A 15,493-nucleotide genomic window follows, 5' to 3' on the forward strand; every position below is an offset into this window, starting at 1 on the left:
GACCTAATGACCTGAATGGCGGGAGCATCGGCCCATATATTGATTGGTGGTTTATTTTTAGTTTGGGAGAATGCTCAAATTTGATTGGCCGATTCTTGTCAGCCGACTGTGAGATATCGTGTGATATCAGTCGACAGAGAATGTCATAACATTATGAACTGAAACAAGCAAAGAAAGTCTGCATAAAGTGAGTATACCTGTCTGTGATAATAAGGACTGAAGCTGAACTGTGATCTAAGCTATCTGTAGTAAGTATTACGCGCTTTCAATGTACGTTAATAGCGAACTTAAAGTGTATTAGTCTATATTAGAACACTCAAATGTCATGTGTGATACCAGACTCAGCTGATTCAACTTGACTCCAGATTTTTGGAGCTTTTCATATCTTGAATTTAGACTTGTAAGGTTTGTATGTGTATTTATTTCTGTTTTCAGTATTTATAGCTACATTTTATTCAACAATGATATTATTTGACGGGGTTAAACTTATTTCTGTAAGTCCACGTTAAGCATGGTAGGTCTCGGAATTCCCAAAATAAAACCACGTAAGCGCTTTATAGGTCCTGTATACCCCGTCCCCCAACCTTGCGTTTCTTCCCAAACCCTGCAACCCGAGGAGGATCATTCTTCGACTTCACGAAGACTTCCTGTCTTCTGAAACATTTTTGTAATGGTGGAAATATTTGTTTCTATCTCAATATCACGATATTTAATTAAAAGCTGACAAAGGAAGACCTGATCTGGCTTTAGAATCACAATTGTAGATTGATAGGCAATTCCCCTTGCAAGTTGAATAAGAAACCAAGAAAACATGAAATAAGTAGTCGTGGTTCACGAATAGCAAGAAAACGAGAAACACAGGGCAATGAAACTTCTTCACATTGCTATAAGCTAGGCCTACCACAGTTTACTCAAATCGCTAGTTCGCGACCCGAGAGCAGACCGAAGGGTTTAGACAATTTATGGACTAGCCATAGTATCTGTGATGATGAGAGCATATTAATTATATATAGCAACACTTATTGACATGCATGTTTGATTCTATATTACTAAGTCCTGGAAATCACGCTAATATTTTGTCTTTCTCTAAAAAGTAAACTTGCAACTACTGTTGATATAATGTCCTGTACATGTATGTGTACAGTCATATCTTAAAATTCATGGTTAAAAACTAATTTAAGTTACCAGTTAATTACCTTTTGGATATATACATGTCAGAACTACTAGTCCTAGACTTGCCTCATGATGCTGATCCTGGACTTGAATTATGCTGATGACATGTACAATGGTGAAATAGTATAGTTCTAGACTATAGACCTATATGTCATGATGTAGTACATGTTGACAATAGTTACGTAGTGTACATGTATAGTCCTAGACTTAAACATCAAGATGTTGACAAAAAATTGCAATGGTAAACTTGCCCTGATACTCCTGGACTTACAATATGTATATGTCATTGATGTTGACAATCATGAATGGTATGTTATACCTTATCTGACTATCTCTTCTTGATTATGATATTGAGGTTTTAAGTGAAGCAGTCCTGAATGTTTAAAGATCGTACGTACACTTGCATTTGAGACTTACTATCAGTCTACAGACGAAATTAACTTTTAAGTTTCATTTTAAATGTTGTTATATATTTTGTTGTACCATGGAATGTCCCAAAGTATGTCATTTACTGGCAAAGTGGAAAGATCTATCTAAAAAATATCTGCACAAATGGCAGTAATATTATTATACATATATTTGAGTTAAGTGAAAACTACATTTCAGATAAATTTCAAACATGTGACAGCTATGTATACATATTTTTAGTTTATGTTTGTGTTCATTTGTTTGCAGCATACGAGACCAGAATTCGACATTTGAATATAAACCAACTGTGATACTAAAACATCAACAATGGCTGTCACAACAATGCTAACAAGAGGGTCAGTGCTGTTTTTCGTGGGTGTGTTCTTTGCACTGGTGTTGAACTTCCTGCAGATCCAGAGCGAGTCTTCAGTAGAGCTTCACTCTTTCTTTGATGAAGTTTTACAACTGTTTGCCTCAGCTTGGTGGGTCCCGTTAGGCTGTGGATTAGCGGCAGGTAATTCTTAGTTTTGAAAAAAAAAAAAAAAATTAAATTGTTCTTATTTAAGTCTGCATCTTTTAAAACATTCACCACCATTGGCACCAATCCAGAACAGTGTTCGAAAGTAAAGGTGGTCCGATGGTACGAGGCTATAGAAAACCTGGTCGGTCTATGTAAAATTTCAAAGTGTTGGCCCCATTGGCTATGAAAAGTTTGAGCCCTGACATGTATACATTACAATTCATGAAAACAACATTCCATTATTTTCTGACAAATGATCATATGAAATCAGAGCTTACAATAGAGTTTATTTTACCCATAACAGTGTGTTATTACTGGATGATGCAAGCATTTGCGTGACAGTTATGCTACTTTCAACAATGTTTTAAAAAATTGGTCTTTCGAAAAATGACTTTGGCTATGGGATTTGAATTTTCTGTAGACATATTGTCTAAGGAATTTTCATATATAATTTCATACACTGCCAGAATATCCACCTTTAAGGTGTTTTAGTGTGTAAAAGAATATATTTGGGATAGATAATTAAATGCAATATACCAATTTAAGTCAAATCACCATTTATCAGAAATCTGAAGGGTAAAAACATATATATATCAGATACACGTCCCATCAAGCCGAAGAGTCTAATCTGATTTTGGGAAGTCCAAAACACACTCTTCAGGGTCTACAGCTGTACGTGCCCTGCTATAGCTCCTTCATAAGAAATTCTTCAGGTGCTGCTTTAATAATGAAAAAATGAAAAAAACGGCGAGCAAGTGGATGAATAACACAAAAGGCTACAGGTTAAGTCTGTTAAGTTTAAATAGGAGACTCCCCATCTAATACTACCCTCCTGTGTTATGAACTTTTGCTCATGAATATAAAACTACAATGAAAAATATATATGTATGAAGTATCCAGGTCATGAATACAAGATAACCTTATTGTGCACATGTGGTTCTTTGTCCTTTAAAACAAATGTTTGTAAATATACCTGCAGTAAACCCTGATGTGATGTGAACTTTATCAGAGTGGATATACCTGTATTTGTCTAGATGTCATGCAAAACTATTTACATAATGATAGAGATCGATGTGCGTAATATGATATGGTGGTTGTCTGACATGTCGTCTGATGACAAGCAACACCTGTTTGTTGAGTAGTATTATATAGGTTATCTCTTGTTTGTATGCACCAGAGTACAAAAGATGGGACACACCAGGTGTATCAAATTTCACAATCTTAAATTCATTCAGATATGTATTGGTGGTGTTCAGGTTTATCAAATTTGTTGAATATCACTTTTTTCATATGTTTGACCAATTAATCTAGTAAAAAATCTGTTATCAAGTTTCATTAGAATGCCCGACATTATAAACGAAAAAATTAGGTAGACAATACTGATGATCGATTAAGCAATTTCAACATTTCCCCATCACTAATAGAGATTTCATCAGTAAACAGAACATCGCGTTTCTACATTGTTGTAACATACTTGGTATAGTTTTTTCATGGCGTATAATTCAAATAATGTTTTTTTTTTTTATGAATTATGCCATAATACATATTTATACACATATATATGTGTATCATTATTTAAAATCGATGAATTTTTGTTTCAAAAATGATATTTTGTTGACAGCTTTTATTGGCCTGGTGTACCCTTTACTGGACAAGCGTCTTGGTGAGCCGAACATGTGCAAGGGAGAGTGGTCCAGTGTCATGCGCTGTGTGGCAGTGTTTGTTGGAATCAACCATGCTAGTGCTGTATCCTTTGTGTTAAATGTGATGAAATTGATATGATGGAATTCTAATTTAAACAGGCTTCAAGGTTACTGTTTAAATTTAAGGCCTATAATATTTCTTGTAAAATTTTGTCATACCCTACAAGTTCATTTCACCAGCTTCCTACTTTAAACAAGAATTTAATTTTAACAATATCTTTAATTTGCATTATGTTAGTGAGAAACACAGCATGTTGCAGCTAGAAGAATGTTTCATTTTGATCAGTTGAGCCAGCCATTCCAATTAATGTAACACAGTGTTCCACTGAAATGAACCAACTTGTCTGACCTCATTTGAGGGTACCAAGCTAGTTGGATCCTATAAACCAATAAAAGATTCCAAGATACACCAATTAGATGTTTTGATTAATGTAAAACACTTTTTTTTTTAAAATATTCCCTTTTAGTTATCATACAGTCTTGGTGGTACTATAGACATATGTAAAGACCCTTTTTTGTCCTTAACCTCTACACAGAAAATTGACTTTGCCAACAACATGCAGCTGTCTGTATCCCTAGCTGCCATGTCCATTGGCCTGTGGTGGTTGTTTGACCGTTCCAAGAGTGGTTTCGGGCTTGGTGTAGGAATAGCTGTCTTAGCCACACTTATCACACAGCTGCTTGTTTACCATGGAGTGTACAGGTAGGTTTAATGATAGAAGTAACTTGTCAGCTCAAGTGAAATTATTCAGGATATAATAAGCCATACAATTATGAAAAATTCTCTGATACTAGGCCTACCGGATTTTCTCAAGCTGAGTTAATTATACTGTTAAAAATTCACTAGCCTGACACTATATATGGACTATCAGATTTTGAAAATTCACTAGTCTGAAGCTTTCAGATTTTACCTCAGATTATGGAAAACTGTGTACTGGTAAATTTATGCTGTGAAGCTTTAAGGGATAAACTACTTTTGAATTAAAGTAATGGTTAAAACTAAAAAGGTTAATTAATTCAACTACTTTTTTTGTGAAAAGTATATTAAGTCAGCATTAAATTGATATTTGTGCTAATTTTGGCATAAAGTCACAGAGGAAGTGACTATGGCTTGATTGTCCATTGTTCATACCTGAAACATAATCTTCCAAACAGAAACACTGATAAAGGTTAATGAAATTATATAATCGTTTCTTAATGCCTATAGGTACACGAAGGCAGAATTTCTCTTCATAAGATCCTGGTTACCATGTATTGTGTTTTCTGGTGGAGTAACTATGGGAAACATTGGCAGACAGCTGGCTACAGTAAGTACAACTTGTTTAGGAATTTTAAATGTTTGAACATTTTCTCATCCACAATATTGTTCAGATGTATGTGTAACTTTCGCAAGGTTTAAGAAACAGCTTTGAAAGGTTTGTTGCTATTCCAGTGATATGATCGCACACCTGATTTTGATAGGGGGATAAAAACAAAATGGTATAGAGGGTTATGAAAAAGTGCCTTGGTACAGTTTTCACTCCAAAGTTTTAAAGTAACTCATATGATGACATTTTTGACAAATTTCTGTTGTTTTCATTGTAAATTTTATGTTTAGGTTTGATTCCAAATGTAACTAATTCCAAGGTTCCTCACCCTCGCCTGACTATTTGTTTGTGGATATTTAAACTTATTTTAAGATGAAACTTAAAAGTTATTGAATTTTTTTTGTATTTCAGTATGACGGTCAAGACTCTGAGGATTCCAAGCTTAAGAAAGACTGAGAGCATTCTTCAGACCTTGCCAACAAGAAAACATTTAATGAAAGAAATACCAAAAATGTATTTGCCATATTGTGTTCAACAGCTGGCCATATGCACTGCTGACCAATCAACAGCTGCTTTAATTAGTTTCAGCTTAATGCTGACTGTAAGCTTAGATCTGATTGGCCAATTGATGTTCATCACCCAAAGGCTATATGAAAGGTTACATCTAATTGGTTCCCTGTCGGAACTGATATAGTCACTGTTGGTGAACTGAGACAGGTCAGATTTCTTTGACCAGTTCTTTCATCTGTAGGAGACTGTTGTCTAGTTTCTCTATGCTATGGAGAAGAAGCATTTTAAGGATGCCAAAATGCTATGACCAGCTGTCCCTTCTGGAAACCATGAGCCCTGTTTCCCAAATGGTCAATCGCCATTGGAAGAGAAGCATATTAGGAAATAATACTGCCACGACACAGAGTTTTTAAGTCTATGGGAAACAGTTTATCTGTTACCCCAAGCGAAGGAGAGGAAGTGTTTTGAGAACTAGTACTGTGTTATAATTACACTATGCTATTTCAATAGTTTTCCTTCTGCAGAAAGATTGTGTTCAAATAGCCGGAGGTATTCATACCAATAAGATGTAATAACAAATTTCTGAGGAATTCAAATTTCATATGATTGCACAATTTATTTATTTTCTTGAGGAAATTTTTCAAATGTTTCGACACTCCTTTTCTTTATAATAGTTTTACATAATTTGTGTTGTGAATTCTTCCATTCAATTGTATAAAAAAAGTTTAAATCTATGAAATTTCACATTAATTTACTTGATGAATGTTTGCATTTGGAAAAAGAGTTGATTTGTAGTACTATACCTTAAACAGCAACTCAACATCACACTAACTCCATTGTAACTTGAGCAGTGTTCAACAAATACATGGGATATGTCAAGAATCAATCTTTGTTATAAATTTATTGAGTTGAGAGCAAGACTGCAACTTGAAACACAATCATCATTTGTTGAAAGTGTTCCTCAGATATTAATTTAATGTTTTAATGTTCAAAGAAAGCATTCCAGCTGCAGCAGCATGTGAACTCGTAAACTTTTATGTATTGTAGTTAATATCATATTGTCTGATCCAACAATACAATTCTCAAAATTCACATCTTCTCTTCACCCTTGGAATACATGTGAAAAGATTAGGCTGTGATAAAACTGAACCCACTGTACACAGAAGATGCAAGATAACTTAGTTTGGAAACTTTTGCAGAAAGGCTTTCAGAATCAAGGTTAATTAACCATTGCCATTGTTACCTTCAAGGGTCCAAATATACTGTATAAGCATAGGTATTTATCAGTTATTTTTGCCAATGAAATGAGTATCTGCAAGCATTAGATTTTGGTGATGATGTATTCCAAGAGTGCAGTGGAGATGTTATCGAGTGTAGAATCATTGAATTTTGAAAATGTGTTGTGTTGACATTTTTACATTTTTTTTTGTTAATTACCAAAGGGTCAACATGGTTGGTTGATTGCCGTTGCAGAAACTGGTACTTTGTGATGTGCAATCTTTTTTTTTTTTTTTGTTCTTAAGGTTCATTAATATAAACCTAGGTCAGACTTGGTAGTCAGGAAAACTCATCACGGATGCCAAGGAGAAAGACTTTATTCTCACATCATTTTATATTACCTCAGCAATGTGGGAGATATTGTTGTTTTATTTTTGTTCATGTTCTATTTTTTGTTTGTTTGGGAACAGAAGTTTTCCCGATACCCAATAATTATCTTCATCGGGACTTTATGCCATTACTTAATATTTTACACATAACATATTCATATATATACTCTCATATATTTAATGTGTGTTTGAATATAGCCAGTGGGGTATATCTGCACAAATGTGTTTGGGTATTCATTTCATGTGAAAGTTTTTTTCATTAGACTTTGCAAATGAGTGATATGTTTAAAAGTTTCATTGTTAAGTAGATTCTACATGCCTCAGTGGTAGAACTATTTTGATGTGAATGGGAGCACAGTTATGTATGTGATTGAGAGTTGTCTCCCTTCTCGTGGTAGGTTGACTGACAAAGAGTATTTATAGATCATGGAAGTTGAAACATATATGGAATTGAATGGCAGCTGGCATGTGTGTTCATGTATGACACATATTGTACATTTTAAATTCAGTGCGAGGAAGATTTTGTGTGGGGACTGTGATATTATTAGATTAAATATGTGGAGGCTCGCGATATCACAAAGTATAGATGTGTCGCTGATGTCTGACTGTACATTTGTATGCATGTACTATATTCAGCATAATTTGCACCCCAGCACTCAAAAAATTACATAAAAAGGGAATGTAAATACCTTAAAAAGAGTACCACACGATCTTGGGCTGGTCTGGAATCGGATAGGGGATATAAGGGGCCCCTTTTCACAAAAGTCTTTATTAAATAAAGAGGTTGGAGTGGCTATATTCTGAGCAGGGATGCTATTTATGATGAATATAGTGCACAATTAAAGCATCAAAACTCAACACTGTGCAGAAAAGAAAAGTGTGGATATACATGTGCAGTGTGTGTAAATGTGTACTGTAAATTGGGATTGTACATGTGTAGTGTGTGTAAATGTGGACTGTACATGTGCAGTGTGTGTAGAATTATATTAAGCATGCTTAATGTGGAACGTTTGTATAATGATTATACTGATTATACACTGGTGGGGATTAGGTGTTAAATGTGTACAAGAATCGTGTGTATTAATAGTTTTAATTCAATCATGTGTACGTCAGTTTGCATACGATATAGAATTATAAAACTTTTTGCAATGTAAGTCTGATAATATATTTTATGAAAACTTGCTTTCAGATTTAGTGGTTGTAAAAGGAATTCTAAAAATATTTTCCAGTGATATAAATTATATAATGTTTCATGCTAAATTTTATCACTAGAACTGAATTCAGAAAATGTAATGGCAGTATGAAAACCATAAATCATGGAAAGTAAAATATCAAAAAATGTGACATTTGTATTAGTTTTATGTTGTATGAATTGAATGAGAGCCGTGTACACATGTACTATATTTGTACCACATGATGTGTGTTGTGTACATATGTTGTTACACCTGATCTGAGGGTGAAATGATAAATAAAAGTAAAACAAATACTTCACTCTTCTTATTTGTCATGATCATATTTTGCTAAGCCGGTTTTCTCCCAACCACAACGCCCTACGGTATTTACGTGCTGACGTGAAATGCTTGTTTCTATCACTCTACAGATGATGTTCACATTGGCTCCTCAGAGTACAGATTTGCCAACAAGAGGTTTTTAGCAACAATCGAAAGACCTCAACCTGCTTGTATCATATTTAATATTAATAATATACATGTATGTGAAAAGCCCTGTCAAAGTAGATTTTTAAATGGGAATCGAATATGCGCTGTTATCTTAAAAATGAAAATATTTATAATCTACATGTTTATCTTCAACAATAGACCTTATTACTTCCTTGGATCTTGTGGGTACTGTCCATACAAAAGTTTTTAATTACACCAGGATGATTCAGACCAAATAGAGATTAATAGAATCTTTCATCCCCTCTGGCCCTGTTTACCCTCTTATGTATCTAATATGGAAGTTGATTGAATTGTCGCCGTGATGTCATGGTATTGTTGATGTGACGAAATGCAAATATTGTAGCTTGTCTCAACCTAGGGCGAGATGAGAAATCTCACACCAGTAAAATTATGGATATCCCTGTCCAGGATAAGAGAATATCTAACATGGGTCTGTTCTGTGGACGGATATCCATTTGTTGGTGGAACAGACTCATGTTTGATTATTTTTCTCGCATACTTGCAAGCAAATGCAAGCTTTTATAAAAAAAAATTCATCACGTCGTCAGCAATGCTCCTTGGAATGTGCGTCAAAATTGAGGGTTACTCAACGTAAAATGATGATGTTACATTATTGTAAGCACCGTCATATAGCGTGTGCCGGCTGTCCTTACCCACCCCGTGTAAGATCGATTTATCTTTTCCCTAGCAACCGCCGGATAACCCTGTGAAGTATGGGAGAAGAAATAATCATTCACCCCATAGAAATGAGACAGGAATCTAAACCCTCATGGTAAGATAATTAAGCTGCCAAACACTCGGCAAGCCTCGTGTTTGGCAACTTAAGAATCTTCCCCTCGGGTTGAGATTCCCCTGTCTCATCCCCAAGGGGGTGAAAGATTCTATTAATCTTTTCCCTGGCAACCGCGGGATAACCCTGTGAAGTATGCGAGAAAAAATAATTCCATTCTGAATTTGTTTCCCATGTATGTAATTAACTTTACCCCAAGGCCCCCTCGGGGACCACAGATCCACTGATTATACAAAATTGGTTCCCCTGCACTTATAAGGATGCTTCTTATCAAACTCCAATGTCATTAATGACATAAGTAGCAATTTTTAGCAAAAGTAGACAGATGCTGTGCCATGCCGTATTATAGCTCACCAGCCCTTTTTGTTAGTAGTGGGCTAAAAAAAAATGAAAAAAGAAATCGCAACCCAGTAATTACTATCTTTGAAGTTTATTTAAGAAATTGAGTTCTCCAATTCCTAGCTGGCAGCTAGGTACATGGGAGTGCATTTATTCTTTAAAAAATGATGGATCAAGAAAAATTGTAAGAACATTTTTTCTTCAAAAATCAAAAAACATAAACCAAATACCGGTACAAACTTTACAAACAAATTAAAGGCCAAAAGGGCCTGTTTTAACTATCTATAGATCATGAACAAACCAGCAGTTGTAGCTGCTGGTTAATTGTTAATACTTATACAGCTGACGAAGAATTGTTTTCCTTCAAAAGCATTACCATACTTGTCCTGTAATAAGCCTCATGGCCCAAATATATACAGACAATACTAGCTTATAAACATTTACACACGAAAGTAGGATATGGGCTTATTCCTGGGCAATGAAGTAGCACATCATATAGACTGATATTCCTAGACGTGCCCCACTTACTGGGTATTGTCATAGTGATTTGACACTGACTTTTGAAATGGCTAAAAATCAAGGGTCAACTGGATGCCCTGCATTCCAATTGTTTGAAGTTAAAATACAATACCTAGGGTACAGAATGTCAAACACCATTCAATTATCTCCCTTAGTAATTTCAATTATTCAACTATAATTACAAACCAGTAGCCTTCACCGCATTTACTACAACTGTTCATATAATGTAATTACATGACTTGAATAAGTTCACTGATCAATTGCGGTAAATTCAATTCATCATATTCACAGAAACTCTTCAACTCTCCATTATAAACCATAGAGACAGCAAACATACTGTACATCAAAGATCAGGTCATATGACCTAAAACACATTAACAGGAACAATTAACGAAACATTTGTCAACTGAACTGCACAGACAACAATAACAATCTAACAATTCAATTCTGAACATTTGTCAAATAGTTAATAACAAAGAAAATTAAACCTAAACAATATGATTTTCTTTTCATCCCATACTTTTTAGTCATTATAGTTACATACATCTAATTCTTGCAGATATCGTGTTATCTGGACAAACAAACATTTCGTTCATTCTACAGACTACATTTTGTATTTTCATCCACTGTGGGTTTCAGCTCACTGAGCCACCCCTGACTGATATTAAAATTACTATTAGTATGTTTTTGACTCAACAAAATGAGCTAGCTTACTTAAGATTTATTTTTGGCCCTTCATTTTGCATGGAAATTTTGTTTGAATTCTGATAGTACTAAATTTCTGGGGTCAACTGACAGTACAAAACTATATTACCTGTATATAAAGGGTCAAGATTGAAGATTTACCCTGGTGTAGTGTAGCATAGTAATTTGAATTACAGTGAAATGACCCAAGGGTCAAAATACCATTATGGCAAAATGACTGTTTGGATGTATGATAAATCATTTATTATTTGTAATATCAAAAGAAATCCACAACATATTTATTAAATAAGTTTTAAAACCAACAAAGGTAAACATCTGCTGACAAAGATCTAAACTAAATTTGGTACTTTACAATAAACATATTTAAAACAAATTTGGTGCGATTGGTTTCTTCCTCACAGTGTTTCCAAGAGTTCATTATGGAACTTCAATAAATATATGGCACTGGTTTAATTGCTTTCATAGCCATGCATATGAATGCAACAATCTTCTGGTCGTTTTTTTATCATTTATGTACAGCATTGCAGCATGCAGAAACAGAGTTTAGAACTATAGATCCTGTTTTAATAAAGAACCTAGGTGAAAAGCCAGTAAACTAGTATTGGTATCTCTCAGGCCAAGGAGAAGATCAGATAACACAACGTATAACTTGGAGGTTAGAGAATTTTACATATTTATAGACCAGGAACAAGTTGTAAAAATCTTGATAGTTTACATATACATTGTACCTGCTTGTATTGCAATTGTTTAGTTACCAGAATATTGGACACCAAGTTTCTGTTTTTGCAAGAGTTCATCATCAGGGCCCAGTTGTTCAAAGGGTGATTAGCTTAATCAGTTGATTAATGAAATTTTAATTTCTCACTTACTTCAAAACCTGAGTGTGTGTATTTCTAAAGATAAATGTGTAGGGAGAGATTGAAGAGTGCAAGAGTTTCATAAAATTTGGTCTAATCAGCTTTACTAATAATGATTTTATCAGGATTTTGAAATTGTTGTTAAACCGTGAATAAAATCCTGATCATTATTTGAACAACTGGGCCCAGATGTCTCTCACAGTTGACAGCAATCTTTAATTGGTACACAGTACCCATAGCTTACATACCATGGTGTATATAAAATAGTCATACTGACTGTCGGCATTCCAGGTAAAAAAAGTCAAAATAAACGTACCCTAGAAAATAAAAGCAATAATACACATTACCCATGATGCAAATTGTATTCTAAAGTAATGTACCATGCCATTGACTATAGATTTTGTTAGAAAACACTGACAATCGCATAAAATGTGTCTGAAAAATACTGGAAAATGTGATGGATATGCATATAGACTAAAATAATGAAAGTATAACACATTTATGTATTCATAGGACTGTAACGCAAGTACACCAGTAAACACACATAAAAGACATCCATAAAAAACTTCACACTCTCTTTTGACTTGTAGAAATATTATAAAATCATAAACTGTAACTTTTAAATTTCACGAAGAATTATCAATTTGTCAGTGACAATGTGGCAATTTTTTGTGTGAAATAAACCCTAATGAAGGAACTTCAGGGTCAGGGACATATTTTCCAAGAAATTCCAAAAATACATAAAACTTTTTATTAAAAGATGTACAATATACCAAAACATTACACTCTATGAATTATCCCTTCCAAAAATTATGATCCTTGAAAATATGCTCTCAATTGATCAAAATTTCTAAAAAGATATAATATAGCAAAAATGTTGCTTTTTGAGGAAATGTTGATCACCATTATCAGTATCGACTATAGTCTAAAAAAGCATTCTGATCAGAAGTTATCAGACAAAAAATAACTAACTATATATACAATATTATTTTCATATTTACCGAATTCAAAATATTGTCTGAAAGTGTATAGGAACTGATGGATGGCAGTGTATTAGCTTTGAAAATAATGTTAGTTTAGGAAAAATACAAATTTAAAAAAAAAATTATGAAATGAGTCATAAAAAGCTTTCAGTCAGCAAAATATCAGTTTTATCCTTCAATTAGTCAGAATTGTTAATACCCAGTAACTATAATCTCAGACTCAATTTATCAATCAAGGAGTTACAAGCTCACTACAGGACAGAATACTATTGACATTTTATTGACAGACCCTAGAAATGTCTGTGGATGTATTAAAAATAAAATTAATAGAGAAATTTATTGCGTATTTCATAACACCAAAAATAAAATCATCCTTTTTGTGTCATATGGATAAGACTAATTAGTTTGAAGTACTGACACCTAGAGTATGCTTTATGTCTCCATAAGCCTTATCTTTAATTGTTAATACTTTTTTATCAAAATCTCGGTCATAGATGGCATGTAACTTTGCCGTCAGTAGAACATTTTAAACACTGTGTCAAGACTACAGATAATTATCTCTGATATTTGAGTATTTAACAAATAATACTCGCAAGTGTAACAATATGAAATTGGGACTAAAAGACACTTTCAAGTCATAAGAGATACAACAAAACCAATGTAGAGGAAACTTCAACAGACCACATTGCATTAATCATCAATACAGTTATACTGTAAAACCTTGCATGCATTTAGGTTTCAACGTAAATTCTACTGCCCGCATGTGTATTGCAGCTAATATAATAAAATTAACTTCCCTACATAGATTTCTGGTTAAATCTTATTTCATATTAGATTATTTAAATATTCAAATTAAATCTTATTTAATTCATTTTTATTCTCGGCTCCTCAATGGGTCTTGGTGGGGAAGGTCAGGGCGGCTGCAATAAGTTAGTTGGTAGCTGCATACTGTACTTAGAAAATTTTAATGTGGAGTGTGGTTCAATTGCAGTCTCGGTTTGTACAGTCCACTCTGTAACTGTCATGGCTTTGTGCAAGATACCAAGTTACCTCAACTGCTTGGATGGACATGCGTTTTTCAGCCACATCCCATTGCTGAAGTATTATAATTGTATTCCTCCATTGAAAAACTGCTAAAAGTTTTCAAACATTTCTACAGTGCTGAACTACTCAGCTGATGTGTGTAAGCTATCACTGAGGCCTTCACAAACTTAATTACCTCCGGTAAGTTTCTTTACCTTTACTTGATATAGATCTCATTATTTTATGATTTCAGACTTGTCTCAGGCCTCAACACACAGGCTTACCGATAAGACCAAACCCCTGCCTCAGGAGGTGATCATTTTGAATTTTGATGACTCGGAGGTACAAAACCAGAATTTGACAAATACAATGATATATGTAAAAAGATTTCTACAAAGTTACAATCTGATGTATTCAACTCATTGACCATTGGTCCTTTGTTGGACCCGCTTATGATGATTTGACCTTGACATTGAAAATATCTTCATTTGTGCTGGCATTGATTAAACATTGTTAAAGATCTGTACCATTTCTGTTTGTGATATCATGTAAACATAAATCTATCTCCTTTAATATTTCCTCCAAGGTACCAGTAACCTTTTTCTTCCAAGGTCACCTTTTAAGTTGCATGGTCACTGAATCTCTGGTACTCAAGGTCATTTTTTTCACAGCAGAGTTCAGTGCAAGTAAATCTTTCAGCTCAATGTCATTAAGTACATTTTCACTCTAGAATTCTGTAAGGTCACTGTAAAATCTTTGGTACTCAAAGTCATAGGTACACGTTTCACAGTTCTTCAAGGTCAATAAATCTTTGGTTCTCAAGGTCATTAAGTATATTTTTCAATGTGTACAGATTATTATTCACAAGTCTTTTATATTTTATGTTTGTGTGTTTGGATAATTATCACAATGGTTTATTATTGAGTCCAAATGACCAAGATTGGTTCAATAGGACACATTAATTCCTGAATAAGTAGGTCACAGACGAATTGTGCTTTGAGGGAGTGTCAGAAGACCATGGCAATTCCAGCATGCATTCTGTTTCCTATTTTTGGTAACAATCACTTTTGGACCGCATATTTTTTCTTTCCCACTTCATTGACAACACAAACATGCTGCAATAGACAGAAAAACAAGATTGAGATTATATATATACATTATATAAAAAAAATGTATATCCATATGGTCGAAAGATTGTTTTGACAGCTGTAACTTCTACACACAAGAATCCCCAATTAGATCTGTTTTTGTTTTTTTATATTTGGTATCTTTTGGATGAATTGTTCAGTTCTGAAATTAAACATTCAGATACACATGTATAAAAGGACAAATAGATATCAAATTCTAAAAAGATCTTTTCTAGCACTTTT

The 15,493-nt window shown here is 33.9% G+C and overlaps 2 protein-coding genes across 5 annotated transcripts in view; one reads left to right on the forward strand and one right to left on the reverse strand.

Moving 5' to 3' along the window:
* Positions 1-94: 94 nt before the first annotated feature.
* On the forward strand, positions 95-8,713 carry LOC117343751 (insulin-induced gene 2 protein-like). Of its 2 annotated transcripts, none has more exons than XM_033906236.1 (6): positions 95-187; positions 1,849-2,095; positions 3,723-3,847; positions 4,341-4,507; positions 5,012-5,111; positions 5,523-8,713. In XM_033906236.1, the coding sequence occupies exons 2-6, from the start codon at positions 1,909-1,911 to the stop codon at positions 5,565-5,567; spliced, it is 624 nt and encodes a 207-aa protein (XP_033762127.1). In that variant the 5' UTR covers positions 95-187; positions 1,849-1,908; the 3' UTR covers positions 5,568-8,713. The 2 variants fall into 2 exon arrangements, with proteins under 2 accessions (XP_033762127.1, XP_033762126.1); XM_033906235.1 differs by having other exon boundaries at positions 105-248.
* Positions 8,714-10,107: 1,394 nt separating this feature from the next.
* LOC117343750 (hypoxanthine-guanine phosphoribosyltransferase-like) overlaps positions 10,108-15,493 on the reverse strand; it is a 32,728-nt gene continuing 27,342 nt past the window's right edge. For all 3 annotated transcript variants that reach the window (XM_033906233.1, XM_033906234.1, XM_033906232.1), the window contains exon 8: positions 10,108-15,238. In XM_033906233.1, the coding sequence (XP_033762124.1) occupies positions 15,185-15,238 (54 nt within the window). In that variant the 3' untranslated portion in view covers positions 10,108-15,184. The remainder of the gene's footprint in view (positions 15,239-15,493) is intronic.

This window comes from Pecten maximus, chromosome 15, assembly GCF_902652985.1.
Source record: "Pecten maximus chromosome 15, xPecMax1.1, whole genome shotgun sequence".
In the NCBI taxonomy this organism is placed as follows: domain Eukaryota; kingdom Metazoa; phylum Mollusca; class Bivalvia; order Pectinida; family Pectinidae; genus Pecten; species Pecten maximus.

What these genes read in the sequence shown, in the direction of transcription:
- LOC117343751 (XM_033906236.1), top strand. Translation starts at nt 1,909, where the DNA reads ATGGCTGTCACAACAATGCTAACAAGAGGGTCAGTGCTGTTTTTCGTG. An exon ending in GAATCAACCATGCTAGTGCT is followed by an intron (nt 3,848 to 4,340) that starts GTATCCTTTGTG and finishes ACCTCTACACAG; the next exon opens with AAAATTGACTTTGCCAACAA. An exon ending in GTTTACCATGGAGTGTACAG is followed by an intron (nt 4,508 to 5,011) that starts GTAGGTTTAATG and finishes TAATGCCTATAG; the next exon opens with GTACACGAAGGCAGAATTTC.